General features: G+C 52.8%; 3 protein-coding genes across 3 annotated transcripts; 1 reads left to right on the forward strand and 2 right to left on the reverse strand.

Annotated features, from left to right (window-relative positions):
- Positions 1-736: 736 nt before the first annotated feature.
- PG994_008781 (MFS multidrug resistance transporter) lies at positions 737-2,586 on the reverse strand (the record flags this gene model as incomplete). Its single annotated transcript, XM_066860190.1, is given in 3 exon segments — positions 737-1,808; positions 1,825-2,065; positions 2,145-2,586. 3 exon segments carry the CDS (start codon positions 2,584-2,586, stop codon positions 737-739), a joined length of 1,755 nt encoding a protein of 584 aa, XP_066713779.1.
- Positions 2,587-3,858: 1,272 nt separating this feature from the next.
- On the reverse strand, positions 3,859-6,280 carry PG994_008782 (malic enzyme; the record flags this gene model as incomplete). The annotated part of the gene is made up of 4 exons (XM_066860191.1): positions 3,859-4,735; positions 4,795-5,120; positions 5,310-5,740; positions 5,794-6,280. Coding segments are annotated over 4 exons (2,121 nt in total), but the record flags the coding sequence as incomplete, so codon positions are not given.
- An 8,425-nt stretch (positions 6,281-14,705) lies between these two features.
- PG994_008783 (uncharacterized protein) lies at positions 14,706-15,294 on the forward strand (the record flags this gene model as incomplete). Its single annotated transcript, XM_066860192.1, has 3 exons — positions 14,706-14,786; positions 14,944-14,987; positions 15,057-15,294. 3 exons carry the CDS (start codon positions 14,706-14,708, stop codon positions 15,292-15,294), a joined length of 363 nt encoding a protein of 120 aa, XP_066713781.1.
- Between the last annotated feature and the right edge of the window lie 3,037 nt (positions 15,295-18,331).

Consider the following 18,331-nt stretch of genomic DNA (forward strand, 5'->3'; position numbering starts at 1 on the left):
CACTTGATTGCAGTATATACGTTGTTGTGCTCCTCCCGCTATTCTCCCGAGTTCTAATGACCAGTGTCGTTTGAATGCCTACTTCGATGCCGGACTCTTTAGTTGCTCGCCTCTAATGTCTTCTTCCATGCATTGATTTAGTCAACCGGCTATGTATATTGCAAGCTCTTCTCCCATATAACGTGCACATGAGCCGATGCACGTACGCTCAAAAGAGATGGTTAATAGCGAGCCGAGAACCTATCAACATATAGTGTAGTAGCAGTATGATTGATTAAATGCAAATATGAGGGGGGCTGCCACTTAGAAGAGGGTTCCCGGGCTCAGGGGTCGAGTCTTGTCTTTGCGAATACTACGGAGTATCACCTCCAGCAACTTCTCAAAGGCGGGTTCTTCTACGAGTGGGGGGTAAGTTAAGTTCTGGAGTAATACGATGTCTGTTAAGAATCCATGAGCTATATACTTAGTTATATCATCTGACCCTATTCTTTCCTTCCATCTAGTAGAAAGAAAGGAGGCCCATCCCTTCGTCGCTATGTACGTCAATCAGTTCGATAGTATGCTCAAAATCAATATGCTTATGCTATTTCATCCATCGTCATCGTCATCATCAACAGGTTGAGTTCTTCCTGCTGCGCTCTGCCGGGAGATTTCGGTCTCCCCAGCACGACAACCCGTCGTCCTCAGTCCTCCATAGAGACTCGAACCACTCTCTCACTCTCTCACTCCCCCAATCTCATTGATTCAGCGCCTTATCCATCAGCGCCCTCCACTTCTGGCTGTTCCGCCTCAGTAGCCAGATACAGACATTGCCGCTCAGCCACGCGACCAGACCGAGCATGGTCATGAGCCAGCCGTGGCCCATGGCGTTGATGAGGGGCTGGCCGACGACGCCGCCCGTGCAGCTGAAGATGTTGCGCACGAAGTTGTTGAGGGCGACGCCGCTGCTGCTGCGCCGCGGCATGAACTCGGTCAGCATCGTCGTGGCGGCGCTGAAGACGAGCATGCTGCCGAGCCCGAAGAAGAAGTTGGCGACACCCGGCACGATCCAGTGCACGCCGTGCTGCACCGTCCAGCCGTACCAGATCAGCGCGCCCGGGAAGAGCGTGGCCGAGATCCAGGCGTTCTCGCGCATGCGGTCCTCGGGCAGGTAGACCAGCCGGCCCTGGGCGTCGTAGCGGCCGGCCTTCTCCGCTGCGCGGATCATGATGCGGTCGATCCACCGGCCGCCCAGCAGCGAGGCCACGAAGTAGCCGAGGGAGCCCGGTAGGTACAGAAGGCCGACGATGATGGAGGAGTAATTGTACGGCGGCTCGGAGAAGGCCGACTGGATCGAGACGTTGAGCACGTACAGCGCGCCGAAGGTGATGGACGCGTAGTAGACAGTGATGGCCACGGCCGGGAACCGGAGGTACGTCACCACCTGGAGGGGGTCGATGAAGAAGCGCTTGAGGGATTTGCCCATCTGTTTGGTCCGCACTTGGACGGACCGCGTAGTGGATACACGGGACAACTCGGCTCCATCGGCGGCGGCGGAACTCATCATGTCGTTGTCCACAGCTGCTGCTGCTGCCGGCTTCTTCATCGCGAGAGTCTCGGGCAGGGCGAACAGGATCAGGAGGAATACCACGGCACCAAAGGCAGTGAGAAACCACAGCGTACTGCGCCAACCGAACGCCTCGGCCAGCACGCCTCCTATGATGGGCGCCAGGAGTGGGCCCATCAGGGGACCCAGGTAGAACATGCCCATAGCCCGTCCGCGCTCCCTCGGCTCCCCATATGTCGGAGATGGTGCCCGCGCCCACGGCCTGTACGCTTGCCGACGCTCCGCCAGCAAGGATTCTGAAGACGATGAGCATGGCGATGTTGACGCTGAACCCGCCAATGAGGCAGAATACCACATTGAGTGCAAAGGAGACGAGATAGATGGTCCGGCGCCCTAGGGTCTCGGAGAAGGACGACCACCACAGGGGGAAGATGGACATGCTCAACATGTAAAAGGCCACCGATAAGTTGACTATAGTCGCAGACACTCCAAAGTCTCTGGTGATGTCGGGCAGCGCAGCTGAGATAATGTTGGATCAGTCCATGTCACCAATACTGTGTGTCCCAATGTACAACAACTTCAGACTTCAAGTACTTACGGAAGAAGATAGCCGACCCTAAAGGGGCCGCCGCGGCAGCAATCGCAACGAAGATGGTGATAGTCCATTTGACTTTGTTAGAATAGTCAAAGGGGCGGTTTACCTCGGGAACCAGCGCCAGCCGGGCGAACAATCCCCGTCGATGCGCCCGGGGCACGACACTCAGAGCTCTTGATCTCGTCGATGAACCCCTGGAGCGAGTCCGGAATGCAGCAGCTCCGGTCGTCTCCCCTCCTCCGTCCTTGTCAAGCGCACCCTCAACATTGCCGGTCGGTGGCGGCAGCTCAGGGGCCGCCTCGATGGACTTTTCCTCGATGTCACGCTCAACATCGGCTGCTGCTGCCGACGTCACTCCAATGTCGTCGCTAAACCCGCGACTCGGCGAGGATGAGACCGAGCCCGTGTCCCTGACACGTTTTACTGAGTCGTTGTCCAACGCCATGGTCCATAAAATGTATCGGAGCGGACCGGCCCGGTGACGGAAGCCAGCACCCGATACGCACACACAAGGGGGAACAGTTGCCACCCACCACTAAACGACTAAGGAGGCAAAAGCCGGGCAGAGATCCGAGAGAGAAATGTCTCGAGGCAAGGGGGGCTAAAATGAGACAACAGACAGAAGAAAACAATGATAACGGTGGAAGAGACAGATTTGGGCGGTTTGAGAAAATCCGGGGAATAACCCGCGCGGGTAGGAAGGATAGTGGTGTGCCCAGCATCTGGGGAAGCGTGATCTAAGCACTAAAGATCCCGGTTACGGCGTGGGGGGGGGGGGATGAGATCTCCGCGTGGTGGAGCAAGTAAAGCCGAGTCGCGAGCCGAGTGTGTAAGTAGGCAAGGCAACATGACGTACCCACCAACCGTTTCCCAGTAAAGAAAGAATATCTGCGGCTCTTCAACACACATATAGAGAGAAGGACCGCTTCCGACCAGACTGACAGTGTCGTATCCGGGGCGACGGGGGGTTGGGGTTGGGGTTTGAAGCGCATCGCGACTGGCTGCAGCCAATATATCAAACCCTTGCGAAAATAGTGTAGCGAGGAAGATAAGCCCACAGAAGCCCGAGTGGGGGAGTATGCAGCACTGTCAGGTAGTCCGTGGCGTGTAGTCTGTAGGGCGTTGCCACCCAGATGCCGACCTTGGGGGATATCGTATCTGAGACCAGAAAGACCAAGCAACGGCCATATGAGAGCCGTGATTGATGGATGACCTCTCACAAGAAATACGGGCATGAAGGACAGTTGAAGAAGAGGGATAAGCCCGGCATTGGCCGTGAGCCATAATGGAAGGAAGCTGCGATGAGGCCCTTAGGTAATCTGGCCCACCCAGAGATCGGAACCAGCAGTCGCTGCTGATAACACGAGTTGTTTCTTCGCAGGATATCGTCAATGGACTCTGAAAAGAGCATCACATAGCATTGCTCGTTATGGAACAGCTAACATCATAAAAACAACTGATTATTCTTCATCATCTGATGGTGCTCTATTTTAATACCCTCTCTACCGAGGCTCTAATTATGCCGTGACTTGCTTCTCCAAGCTGTTCAGGATCCATTGCCGGGCGACGAACCAAGCGTCTCCAAGTTGTATTCGTAACCGGGATATCGTGTAAAGCCTCTTCTCTTCCTAGAGGCAGTGACCAGCCAAAGGTATGGTCTGACGAAAAAGAATACACACACCATTAACGCCATGCATGATCAACCAATCACGACTTTTTACTTGAGGGGATCGTAGACGTGGCCCTTGATCCACTTAGTCAGGGCGACATCACCCCACTCCTCCCACTCAATCCACTGCTCCTCGGGGAGAGCACTGACACCCTCGCGACGAGCGGCCTTCATCACCTCGCGGCAGACGACGACGCTGGCTTCACGAACTCTCTCAATCTTGGGGTAGATCAGTCCGCTAGCGATCTCCTCGGCATCCAGAGTCTCCGACAACGAGGCAGCAGACGTGTACACCATGTCGTCCGTGATTCTGGTGGCCTTGGCCAGAATGGCACCCAGACCCAGACCAGGGAAGACGTAGACGTTGTTACCCTGGTTCGGGTGGTATGTCACGGATCCCTCGCTGGACTTGAGAGAAAGAGGCTGGAAAGGAGAACCTGAGGCGAAGATCGCGGTGCCTTCCGTCCACTGGATGGCTTGCTCAAACGTGCACTCGGCCTTAGTGAGAGGGTTGCTGAGGGGGAACAGGATGGGGCGTCGGCCAACACCGCCCGAGTCGACGGACGCCTTGAGGGCCCGGACAACCGACTCGGTGAACACACCGAAGGTAGCAGTCAAGCCGACCAAGGCGGAGGGTCGGACGTACTCGATGACCTCCTCCAGAGTGCGGAACTGGTGGCCATTGTTGTCCATGCGAGCGAAGTACTTCTTGTGTTCGGCGAGACGGTCACCGCGGTCGGCAGTCACGAGACCCTTGGTGTCGACCAGCCAGAACTTCTCCTTGGCCTCCTTTTCGGTGAGGCCTTGACGAGTGTAGTATTCGACCAATTGCTTGGCGACACCAACACCGGCGGATCCAGCCCCCATGAAGACGAGGCGCTGCTCCTCAATGGGTACACCAGACAGGTTGACGGCTCCAATGTATCTAAGCAGAAAAAGGTCAGAAATTGAATGAAAACGCTTAGCAAGGTCGGAATGGCTCACCCTCCCAGGACAACAGCACCAGTTCCCTGGATGTCGTCATTGAAGCACTTGTACTTGTTGCGGTACCGGGTCAAGTAGTTGAAGGCCTTCTCAGTCTCGAAATCCTCGAACTGAACAACCATCTCGGGGAAGACATCGTTCACAGCCTCCATGAATTCGTCCATGAACGCCTGTTGCTCTGAGACAGAGGGGCGGTGGGCACGGAGACCAAGGTAGAAGGGGTCCTTCAGGTTGGCCTCATTGGCAGTACCGCAGTCGAGCACAATAGGCAGAGTCTCCTCAGGGTGGATACCGGCAGCTCCAGTGTACAAGGCCAGCTTGCCAATCTGGGGATGGTTGGTTAGTGATGCAGCCCTAGTGTTTAGAACGAATCAAAGTAAAACCACGCCATTGGCCGACTTGCATATGCACGCCATACTTGGCTCACGTGCTAATTGAACATCGCATATTTGCGCACTTGCAGTGCAACGCACTGGCAGGTCACCTTGACGGGAGAGGGGCTTCTTTTGACTTACAGAGATGCCAACACCGTTGATACCAAGATCACCGAGACCCAGGATACGGGAACCGTCAGTCACGACGCAAATCTTGGGGCTGGAGTAGCGCCAGTTCTTCAGGATGGTGCGGATGGACTTTCGCTGCTTGATGGAGATGTACAGGGCCTCCGGGCGGGTGTACAGGGAAGAGTACTGCAAGCAGACATCGCCAATGGTGGGCGTGTAGACCAGGGGCATGAGATCGCGGACATTGTCGATCAGGACACGGTAGAACAGGTCGGTGTTGGTGTCCTTGAGCGATGATAGATACAAGTACTTGTCGATGGGAGTCGACCTAGTGTTGATCATGTGCATGCATCGTGCAACTTGCGTCTCTACGTTTTCCATGGCGTGGGGAATGAGGCCGGTGAGGTTCTTAGATACACGTTCGTCTGGTGTAAAAGAAAGGCCTGGAGGTTTGAGGGGCGGGTTGGGTTAGCATGTTATAGGCCAACGACCACACCCGGCAGGAAGGTGAGAGTTCGGGATAGGGTTTGTTGGTTACCTTTGTTCCACGAGGGTTCGCGGAGGATTTGAAAGCCAGTAGCTTGTGACTTGGGGACGTATTCCGTCTTGACGTATTGTTGAACTTCGCCGTAGTGGTTCTGTGCGTAACCTCGAAGACCGTCCAGGGAAGCCATCTTCATACGTTCTTGTATCGCTTGGGTGTTGACTGAAGACATTGGGTTGAATTGGGAGAGGGACCTCCGAGAAGATATAGACATGCGTTTGTTGGTGGAAGATATGGTAGAGGTGTGGGATGCCCGACCAGAAAAGATGGAAGCCGGGGATTGGGAGCGTGGTGTTGACAACGGCGAGCTAATGGTGCTATAGGTGTTGTCGCTTCTGTTCAGCGCCATTGGACGGATGGGAAGTGGGTGGTGCAGAAAAGGAGGAGGGGGTGACGACGAAGCTTTCCAATCCAGCTTGCTCAACAAAGCTTCGGGAGGACTAGGGAAGGAGTGGCTAGCTTGCTTATTCGAATGACACCACTGATCACCAGATTGGGTATGTGAACTCGCACTGCGGTTGCTGCTAATCAAAATAGTCCGGCGAGATTGGGTGGCAGACTGAGGTCCGGCAGTGAGACGATGGGGACTTAATAAGATTCCACCAGATGAGCCGACAGCCCCGGCGCTGCATACCCTTGCACGAAGGCAGGGTGCCATGGGTGCCATCCCGAGTTTGCGAATTCGTGTGTTGCAGGGGTCGTCAGGGGGGGGGGGGGGCAGAGGAGGGTGCTCCGAGTGCCTTCAGTTTCGTTGGGGTTTCATGCAGTAGGGCACCAAGAGAATTGGAGGAAAGGTCAGGGCCAGACAAGACAGGAGCTCCCTTAATGACTGTGCGCACCGAGGAACAACGGGCTCCTCCTACTGCATCCAGTAAGTATATGGCCCTGTTGTAACCCTGTATATCGGAACTACTGCGACTTTGGGTAAAGACGGCACTCTCTTTCCCGCCTAAGCAATTGGGACGAGAAAGTTACGGAACCTCTAGGGGCAAAAAAATAAAACCGGGAGACGACACGCGCACCACCACTTCTGGAAGCTAGGGAAAGAAGAAATTGGAGATGGTCGCAGCACTTGGCAACTTGCTCGCCTGTCAGGTTCGGTTACCTGCAAGCCAGGCAGCCCAGAAGCTGAGCCTGAGCGGGACTTCCGCTTTCCTGTCCTGAAAAAAAGAATGGGGTGGGGCGCTGTACCGTCAATGGAAAAAATCAATCTCACAGATCAGATCCCGGATTGAGGTGTCGGGTAATGGTATATCCCAGCTGCTGAAGCAAAAATGGAGGAAGAAGCTCTTTGCAAGAGGGGTCAGAGAGTTCTCAACTTGGATAAATCCTGAAAGTTTTCTTATATCGCTCACGGTTGTCGTTGTCTTTGGTTGAAAGGAAGCTGAAAGGAAGCAAGATGGAAATTGTTGAATCCAGTCACCGTGACTGTGCCATGCCCAGGGCAAGTAAACGACCGACCGGTAAACGGACTGACCAGTGGATTACAGTACATGCAACATACATACATCCCTCATAAGAGATAACTGTGCATTGCATGGGTTAGATAGACCGATCAATGGATCGAATATGACCGATGAACGGACTTGCATACATGTTGAATCGCCAACAAGCCGGGTGCGTCTATGTATCAAGCTTCAATGGTGCGTAAGTTATGTGCATGCAGTCAGAGTCTTGGCTTTCTGTTGATAGAAAGCCACTGCCCTACCTCCTCGCTAATGAGACATGCATCAGCACCGTTCACCGGCAGCGGCAGCGGTCCAAGACTCTCCAAGACTCCAAGTAGTAGTATGTAAGTTGAGTTGGGGTAAGAGGCGCCCAACCGGGGAAAGAAGTGCGCCTGGTCGCCAAGCCCGTCAGTGAAATGGTTTCTGGGGATGGAGGAGCACTTCCCCGACGGATCGACTACTAAGAACTAGGTGGACACGCACGGTAACTGCCTTGGCTGTATGTGTCATTGGCAACAAAGAATGGCTCGGGTTTCTTGTCCTTCCTTTATTTCTCTATTTCCATTTTGCTACAGTTTGGTTGATTTGATTTACCGGCATGAAGGGAACGGAAGAGAATGGGAGGACGAAGTCCGGACCACGGAGTACAGCTCGCTGATAGGTACATTATCGGTACAGGTGCGAGCGGCCTTCGCCCCGACAGAACAAATGGGTAAAGAAAAGTTGGGGGTATATGATATGATATGCTGCCGCACTGTATTACCCCCAAATTGGACCCGACTCGGTGACTACTACTCCCCAAACTCCTTGCAGCTGGACCTGACCTGCGATGTACATATCCAGATACATACGTAGAATCCTGCTGCAAAGCTCCAGTGTAAGTGGTGCCGATGGTGGCTATGACCGGTTCGTCTGCACCGTCTCACCGTCAGGGCAACAGACGGAGGACAGCAGTGAAAACGGCCTTGATGGGAAAGATCTCGGGATGATCGTTCAATTTATTATATTACCACAATAATGTTTTACACGAGCTTCTTATGGTTGCACATACGAACCTTTCGGAGTGAGACATTGCTGTAGCCAAGCCTTTCCATCAAAAATGCTTGACTTCACTCACTTACACGACGTCCGGCTTGTACAACGTAGAAGCCCGAGTAGGTATGTAACTAGCTGAGCTGGCTGCTGGCCATCGGGGCTCAGGTACATGCGGCCAATGAGGCTTGCTGTAAGGGGAGCTGACCATCTGCTTCGTACTGAGTGGGATCCCATGGACGTGGTCGGTCCAGACTTACGGGTACAGCTTACGGCTTATGTGCGGCTTACAGCAGAAAGCAGAGCCCCGAGTTTTTGGGCCCGAAAGAAGCACGCGACATATCGCCAAGGTCCTGGGATCGCAGCGAGCGGACGTGCTTGATGCCCAGCAGCAGGGGGGGTTTTTTCTTGGGGCGCTGCTGCAAATGCTTGCACTTTTTCATTCCCGATTTCACCCGTTGCCCCCACCACTTTAAAGTTAGCGTGTACAGGGAGGTGGGCTAGACGGCACAAGTTCTGACCAGTTCACCGGGTCCAGTCCAGTCTCGCAAGTCTCTTTTTTCATCCACAGTCGCTACCCATCCCACGAACTCCCCGCCGGACTAGGGAAGATGCCAAGCGTACTTGTATGCAGAAGAAGACCGAAAATCCCAGTCCAGACCGTCCTTGGGCTTAGCAAAGATTTCAGTCATCACGAATTCACGGACATCCCCTTTTTTGAAACATGTCCCCGAACTCTTCTGATACAAGGCCGGATATGTAAGGCGAGATGGAGAAATCAAACAAGAACAGACTCAAGGTTCGTCGTCTGAAGAAAACACTTCCTCCCGTCGATCAGATCAGGAGGGGCTCCACCCAGCCTCAAATCTCAAACATCCATTCAGCTTCTTCGATAAACTACTGGGTAATCTACAAATCGCTGTTCCCGCACATGGGTATTTCCTCGAAGCGCCGACTACGACTTGTCCTTGGATGTGTCTCCGCTGTGCCGCTATCTGCAGCTTGATGAATCCTTCGGTCCTTCTTACTGTACTTGTAACCCCCCAGCTACGATCAAGTTTCCTATAGTGATCAAGGCCCTGTTGATATTCATGAATTTGTGGTGAGTGTGCAAGTATTCATCCAAATCGCATGCTGGCTGGCCCCCAATCATCGGCTCATCTCATCAGCACCGAAGACAAATTGTCATCCCATCCATCCCACGGGTAATATTACCAGGCATTAAACAACGCGACAGGCAAGCTGCTCTCCTCTCTGTCGCTAATCGCTAAAACAAGGAAACGTGTTGCTGACCCTTAATCTTGGCCCCCAGGCCCCCCTTCTTGTGGCTCGGGCTTCTGTTCCGTGGCGACAGTCGTGGAGACAAAGATTCGTGTCAGACTTCATGCCGTTCATGCCGATTTATTTGTTCGCCCATGTGTCACTTTCTCGAATTCTTGACTTGGCTTTTCTTGTGGCTCATGCATTGCGCTCCCTTTTTAAAGCCAGCTCAGCTTTGCCGCCCTATGCAACGTAGGTGGTACCGTGCAGACCGAATGTTTTGTTTGTTTCAGTCCCAGTCCCAGTCGAAGGACCACTCACAACTCACTGGCTGACTGCATGACGGATCGGGCCTGTTCTCTCTAGCGTCGGTACGCCTGCGGGCGGGAGTCCAACCGGGAGGTCGCCATTCGAGGCCCCGAGCCCCAGTTGCCCGGACCGACTATACTGGATCCCTTTCCCGCCTGGGTTACCACCACGGTCATCCGATAAACATCAGATCGTGGTAGCTAGCATCGCCGGTGTCCAGAAATGGTCATGCCATCGGGTGAGCTCGGGATTGTCGTGAGCAACAATGGCCTGAGCTCGAAACCATTCCGTAAGTTCCCGATCTTCGAAAAAAGGGGTACATAACCTCGTATGCCCGGAGGCCTTCGAGAAGCAAATTACACTCCCTCCAGCAAGCAACAGTAATAGGAAGAGCTTACCATGGTTGCCAACCTCGCATTCGCAAGCTGATCATTGTGTAGTATGCTTTCCGAGCTGACCGAACTGGCCGAGTTGACCGAGCTAATATCCCTTTGATTACGCCTCCAGTTTTGACAAGTGCTGACTGGGCTTTTGGAGGAGCAACAGTAGGGCATTATGCTGCACTGCCTCGAGACACTACAAGAGCGCTATTGAGATGGCTGCACTTAGTAGGTAAGCCTGAGGCTGGGCCCGACTGACCAAACCAAGCGATGGCGAAAGCTATTGTGTCAAAAGTATGCCCGAGCTTTCTGGGGCCGGTGCTCCCGACTGTCCAGAACAGGCCCAACTCGGTCTCCGAATCTGCCTTCTGAACCAGTTTAGAGGAACTCGACTCTTTGTCCCAAGTCTTGGTGCTCATGACAACCCGGTATGTATCACCTCCAATACGTTGGGACGTCTCAAGTGAAGAACACCAAGGAATACCCGAAAGTGTTGAACAGTGCGTCTCCGAGGTGAATATCGACCAGGCACAGATAGGCAAGTGACTGGTCATCGCCCAGATACCAGATGGCCATGGCAACATATGACCAGTGGTTCTGAATGGTTTCTACTTTCACATTTCAACCCTTACGACAACCCTAACCCTGGGTCAGCAAACTTGACAATTCATGAGATGAAGGTGCAAAACCTGTTGCTCAAAATGTATGACCAATACGAGAGTAACTCAATAACTCACAGTGAGTAGGTAGAGCAATGCCGCCGATTTTTGTGTGCCTCGATCCTTATCCTGAGCGGCATCAAAGCCACATGAAAGCCAACCACAACCATCAGGTTGCCTGGAGGCCTCAGGGGCTTCTGTCGCTACTGGTCTCTGTGATGATGCCCAGAGACTAAGAAGCCCCTTGATACGGATTTGGGTCGGGACGTCGAGCATCGCTTATGTGTTTTCGGCTTCCCTTTCTTTGCTTATTCTACCTTTGCCTCCGGTTCTTGCACTACGTACTGGTCGTGAAAAGCTGTGGCCACGCAGCCCTCGGTATTTGTGTTCGACCTGTATCATGTTCGTTTTGGAAACTCTTGTCCCATTCGTTCAGACCAGTGACTGTTCCATCAGTCTCGCCTAATGGCACCGCCCCCATACCACAGCCACTACTCCAAGTAATACATTTTCTCTCTATCGTGTTGATAATGTGTTACTCCTCGTCGATCGGTGTGTATTCGCGGTATTGCGTTCAGTTAGCTCAAGGTCGGGCGACTTGGGAGAGGGGCTCAGGGGTTAACGCCAACAGGACTCAGGTCTCTTTCGGCCACTCGAGGTTATGGTCGGCGTACTTCTTGGGTCGTCTGTCGCATTCGAGTTTCTCACGGAATCTCATACTTATACATTCTTGATCAGTTTTGAGCAATAACAATGGCATCGCCCTGCAGGCTGTGGCAGATGCACTGAAGGAAGGACTTGACCGTACCTTGCCATACGAGGTCATCAGGAGTGTCATGGGAGAGCCCGTCCTGGACGGGAACCCAGTGATGGGTCATGGAGTGTTCAACGATGAACAAGGGAGACGCGATGGTTGGCACAAAGGTCAGCAACAGGCAACGGACTTCCCTTCCCTACCGTTGGTAGACATGGATGTTCCGATCTTGCTGGCGTGTTGTCTCTGTAGAACCTTACCAACTCGTCAAGCCCGGACGTGTGCCAGGACAAATCGTAGCGTAGCTACGATGGAGGCTGCCTCGGCTATGTCGGCCGCTGCTAACGCAAGGCAGTCTGCTGTGATGAGCAATGAGACCGTTCCTTTTGACCTGATCTACTCACTGATGATGCCTGGCTGGCTTCCCTTCACTTGCCATGGTGAAGAGGAAAATACCCAAGTACGGGCGAATTATTGCAGGGCCAAAAAGGGGTCGGAGAGGCCTACCTTTCTGACAAAGCCTGGTTGTTCCTGAACTGATGCTTCGGTGTATGTGAAAGAGGCCAAGTATGCATGCGTTATATCATAGACATGGGGACCGGAGCTGGGTTATCAAGGCAGCACACATCCCGGCGGCCAAGATTTGTTTATGATGCGAGCAAGAAATAGGCCCCGGCCATCGTGACGTCCTTTCCTTTGTGCCCCGAAAGCAGCAGCTCCGCGGCACATCAACAGTGCCGGTGCCCTACCAAACACTATCGTTCCAGGCTTTATTCTCTATTGTAGCGGGCTTCATCCCCCATGGGTTTCTGCACGCTCTCTTAAAGTGCAAGAATAAGACACTTTCTACTGCGTGCCCCTCAACCATCGCCCCTCGTCTATCACACCCCGAATTTACGGCGACAGCACGCTGGTGCATGCCACTGTTTCCTACAACCAATGAGCGAACTTCATGGTAATTACTACTCTAAGCCTTTGGCAGTTTCGAGTAGCCCAGCTCTACCGTTCCCGCCTTGCCATAAGCCCACAGAGGGTATAGGTAAAGTGCCACCTACAGGTAGCTCAATACAATTGTCTAGAACAAACACTTCCTACAACAGTGCACTCGCCTGTCCAGTTCTTGTATGAGCTGCACTCGCCTTACACACAGTGCAATGTTTCTCAGCAGGGCTCGCTCTCGCCCTATATAGGTTGTTGTGCCTCAGGGAACCTGGCTCTCTTATCATCTGCACTCGCCCCTTTCGGTCTGTTTACGTTTTTGCCTACTACACCTGCCCAGTTTGGAGACTCAAGCCTGGGCGTTATCAACTGAAAAAGCATGCTAATCCGCAGTAGCTATGAGAATAAAGATGACTTCCCCCGCCCCCCCCCCCCCAGATTCCTTACGCCTCCAAAACCTTCGACTTGGAAACGACCTATCCCCCAAGCCCATATTATACCATCGAAACCAGAACTGATCCCGCATCGAATGAATTCAAGATAATGATGGCGAGCTAGAAGAAATACTCGAAGTGTAGCCGAACACACATTCTTATATTCCATTACGAGATGAAGGCTAGGGTGAGGATCAGATGAGACATAGGGGTCGATGGAACCTGGGCGCGCTACCTACCCTACGATACCCGCGCCTGGATGTCGGATCGGATCGTCGTCGTTGTAGCTGGTCGTAGCTTGAAAATAGAGATTTGGTGAATGATAAGAGTTTTCATAAGTAGATAGGACATCGTCTCTGGTGTCAGCGTTGACCTGGCCATCACCGAGGGCAGGATCCAGGAGTTTAGCAGGTCTTCCTTCTGTTCAGCGCTGCTGAGCTCGCGTGTAATACCTTCAGATAACACCAGCTCTTCTCGCCCTTACAAGCCTTCAGGTCAAGCGACATGGCCTTGACAAGGGTGCCTAGTCAGCGCTTCGAGGACAATAATGTTTTCCTCTCGGCTTCGTGGCTTGTCTGATTTACAGAATACTTGGCCCTTGATATCGCAATGCCTTCTAGCAACCAGCTACTGGGCGACTTGCCGTTTTCCCCTGTGACATCCTGGTCAAGCCCATTGCCCGATGTACGAACAACGTCTGCCAGGAGACTTCGGCACCCGACGCAACTTCGACTCTAGAACAGTCGGCGATAGGATAACTGGCAACGGAACAGGTAACGACCGACAGTTATCGGCAGAAACCACTGTTCTTCTAAGGCGTATAAGCGTCCGGAGCAGCGAATCTGCGGAGTGTTGCTATTAGTTCTGTATTGTGTACCCGGACAAAGGTGCTGGTAGTCTGATTCCGTCCTTCCCAGTTATATATATAGATTCAAAGGCCAATAAATGATGGGCCTATCATGAACACTGCTCGGGGGGAACACTCGTGGCGAGAGTGTGAGTACTACGGGGACGGGCTTCGGACTCCCGATCAATCATGTCGTCGCTACGCAGGGGCACCGTAGCCCCTGCATTTCCTCGGTATGAATATAACGATTCTTCTAAGTCTGTTCCAATCTATTGTTAATATACCGCAGTACTATACTTAGCGACGAGGCTCCAGTGCTTAGAACATATGTAACAAGAATCGATTTAATAAATGAGCAATCGATCCGTAAACGAGATACCAACGAGGCTCGCACGAAATTCAGCTTTTCTAAAGAATAATCGAACGGGGCTGGCATGAGGTTCATATTAAATAGAAATCTGCTAGTTAGCGGATCAGTATCGAGTAGAAGCCCTGGTCTGTTCCTACGGCTCCTAGGGGGGCTTCTCCTAGACTCACGGAACGTGTAGGCCAGAGATAGGGTATATAAATAGGGGAGTTAGGCAGTGGCGGTGGCCCGAATAACAACAATCGCACAGCTTGTCCCCTGCCCCAGTAGATTCACGTACTCTCTCCTCCGAGGTACCCTCCCCCAGGATAGATAAATAAAAAACTTCACTCATCCAACCCAATCTCCCAACCCACCACAACAACATCCAACCAACCTACCCAACTACATACCAACATACATACATACCTAACTACATCACGCAATCAAACCATCATGTCTCAGCCTCTCCAACTCACCGCACAGGAAGCCAAGGTTCTTGCCTTGAGCTTCAAGTGCCATCGGGAGAAAGTTTCCGTAAGTATTACCATTTCTGTTGCCTCAATATCCGCGGCATGCAGACCGATGGTCATCTATCTCTGACACCATCGTCACTTCACGATGCGTATTCAGTCTGGCTTTCTCTCCCCGTAGGCCGCCATGGGTTTCGACTGACATACCTACCTTCAAATAGACCGACTGGGAGAAGCTCGGTCGCCTCAGCGGCTACAACTTGACGTAAGTTATCGCTAATCATTATACCCCCTAAACCAAGCACGTTGCGATAGCGGCTGACCATACTTCCAGGCTGAATATCAATGAGAAGCTGGACACTGCTGCTGGCATCGGCGAGGCTGCCAAGGGAAAGGCCACTTCGGTGACTGGTGCCTCGAAGCGCAAGCACGTCGAGGACGAGGACGACGAAGACGACGAACCGGCCGTGCCCATCAAGCGTACTTTCCGCGGCAAGAGAGCTGCCTCCAAGAAGAGCCAAGTCACCGTCAAGGATGAAGACGTCGAGGACGATGGCGACAATGTGACCTAAGCATATTCCATCATCATTATGAGAACTTGCAGTCACGGAAACTTCAGAATGAATTAAGGAACCGCGCTCACTAAGGAGCCGCTGCCGGATGGCATGAGATATGGAGAGGAACGAAGCTAATACTCTCGTACTTGATCAATACGACTGGAGATGACATACTACTTGCGAAGAGTGATCGTGCCGTAGATCTTGCTTGCCGTGACTGTTTCTGCTTGACCGCCACGTTTCAAACTTTAGTCAGATGCTGCAGAGTCAGGAGACGCCCCGAGTAAGTACGGTAGAATTAAGTTTACGTAACGCAGAGCATCAGATCACTTGCATGTTCTTCCGGGCGCTAGAAGTAAAGACGACACCACCCGGATGGCAGCAGCTTTGCTTCTTCTGGCATTCGACTAGCAACAAGCCGCAGCTTTCGCAGTCGGATGCTTACTTATATACGATCTCTTGAGGCGCCGTGGTTACTACCTTTTCCCGCTAGCTATTCCGTCACCGCCCAACGATTCCATCGATAGCAGCCAGCTATCCTGGAACCGACTGCTCTAGATCACGTGTAAGCCGGTTTGTTGGGCTCAAGTAACCTACAGTAAGTACTCCGTACTCTGCTAGTGGCATGGACGGGAAACCTAAACGCCATGCCATGCAAGGCTGAAGGTGGCTGCGTGCTAGGGGGAACATGGTGAGACTTTTGCATTACTCGGGACGGATGGTCACACGGCGGCAGGCCTTGCCTATTCAGGATCGTTGGTGCGAAGGGTCTGGATCGACGGATGGGGATATTGGGTGAGAACCACTCTTTTGGCAATACGCATATGCTAAGGGGACTTTTGACATGCTAATGTCGATATGGTGGTTCGATCACGCAATGTGACCGGCGACCTGGCTGACGAACAATCTTGAGACTCACGGCAGATCGAGCATGCGTCTAGAAGATGTCGAATTACAACAGCACGCGAAGCATCACCTGCAACAATATATCGGAAAACACCGGGGGGTTCTTATACTAAAGATCCTGGCATGCAGGACGATGTACGATATGGAAGCTCGTTCTAGACTCTTTGGTTGGCCTCTTGTGATGTTTCTGCATTGGCGCGGACGATATCTATAGGCCCGCAAAAAGCAACAGCATCGCCGCCAAGACAGATCGCAAGTGTGAGAGTTGTCGTAGACTGCATTGGAGTGGGTGTGGCAGAGGATCTCGGATGTTGACCGAGGAGCGAACAAGCAAACTTGTCTGCTGCTCGACCCTATGCAAAGACGCTCGAAGATCGGCCGCTCGACCGAGAAAGGCAGTAAGGGCTGCTAGACTTAGTCACCGGTCGATGGGAGATCATGCCCAATGCGAGTTATTATGTACGCATTACACATATGCAGGTTCGTGTATATGCGGCAGGCCGAAAGACGAGCGAATATGGCGGCACAGACAGACAGCTTCCACGATATCGATATCGCTTCTCCTACCATATTGGTCTTGATCATGACCAGTCGATGACACGATGGGGTATGCATTACCTTATCACTCTTTGTCTCGGCGGCTCGGCTGCATCCAATGGTTACAACTTACAACAGGTTTCCCCATACCGGCGGGAGTACAACATTCCACAGGACAGCAACGCCAGAGCCACCCCTCTTCCCCCAGAGTCTCCATGCCCCCGAGATTCAGGCTCGCGCTGTGTATGGCCAGCCACGCGACGCCAAGTGCCAAGTGAACCCGCCCGAGTGAAAATGCGGGCGACGAGCGGGATCCCCATGGGCAGAACCTTTCGACTTTTACGATCGATGTCACCTCAACCGCGACGGTGGAAACCTGAAGATGAGGGGGGAGATTAGGATTAAAGTGGGATACATAGAGAGAGAGAGAGAGAGCACGGCCTCGCACACGCCAACACCCACTCAGCTGCACAGCTAGACAGGAGGAGGGGCACTGGATATTCTGGGCAACTAGGGCAAAGCACATTATTATTCTGCTTGGGAGGACTAATGAATGATCAAGAGAGATATGCGTAATATGCGAAATGGGTGGAGCGAGCATGGTAATTTCGTCAGCGGGTCACGGGGGTTACTCTTATCCTTGCTCCTTCTGGCTCGGTACATGAACACCAGACAGGGGTTGTCCATGATGTGAGGGTGATCGCTCAAACATCGATGATGTTGCACAACCGACTCTTTTGCATTTGCAATGCAACCCGTTCGCAGATTCTTCTATTCCCGCACCTCCTCCTTGGAGAACACCGTCTGCACACACATATCCATCTTTGTCTACCGCAGCGGTGGGACAGCATCCTTTACGAGCATTTTCGAATATTAGAATATAAGGTACAGCTCGTGCCTCATTAGTCCGAAGGGGGTCAGCATTAGCGGGATAGACGCGTGACCCTGGTTGATTTCCGCTGGGAAAACTACCGAGTTCGACGAGGCTGTCTAGCTGTCTAGCTGTCTAGCTGTCGCTCCGCTGAACGGAGTAGGCGCCTGGAATATAGGATTTTATTTTGGCTTTCTTCCACAATAATTGTGTGCTCCGTGTTTATTTCCAACTTGCGGTCTCTCATAGGATCGTGATCCCCCACCGTTGACGACAGACGTCCCCAGAAATGGAGTGGGTAGGGAGCTTGCTGGGTTCCTTGGAACAGCTAGATTCCGAGATTCGCCGTTTTGGTGGCAGGGGTCTCGGGTTCTCATCTCACTCAAACAATAGCTCTTGACGACATTCGGTATCCTGGCATTTCTTGGTGTGTGTGTGTGTGTCTGCTTCTTGTTTGGTTTGATGGGCCCGTCCTGGCTGGCCTGTGTCTCGCATCTCGCTCTTTAGGTTGGCCAGCAGTCTCACAGCAGCCGTTCGGCACACCGGGGATTTGCCTCAAGAGGTTTAGCAGAGTCAGACCTTAGGCTCTCACCTTGGGATCTGGGCAAGCTGCATCCTAGTCAGCCGCCGTCTGATTCGCCGTCTCCTTCACCTTCAGTCTTGGCCCTGACCGTCTCAGCCCTCACCATTAGTCACATACGAAGACACACACGAATTACAGCAATAATTCTCCTCCTA

The sequence above is a fragment of the Apiospora phragmitis genome, assembly GCF_038363925.1.
Source record: "Apiospora phragmitis strain CBS 135458 chromosome Unknown utg000008l:1.0-3514335.0:1.0-3519231.0, whole genome shotgun sequence".
Taxonomy (NCBI): Eukaryota; Fungi; Ascomycota; class Sordariomycetes; order Amphisphaeriales; family Apiosporaceae; genus Apiospora; species Apiospora phragmitis.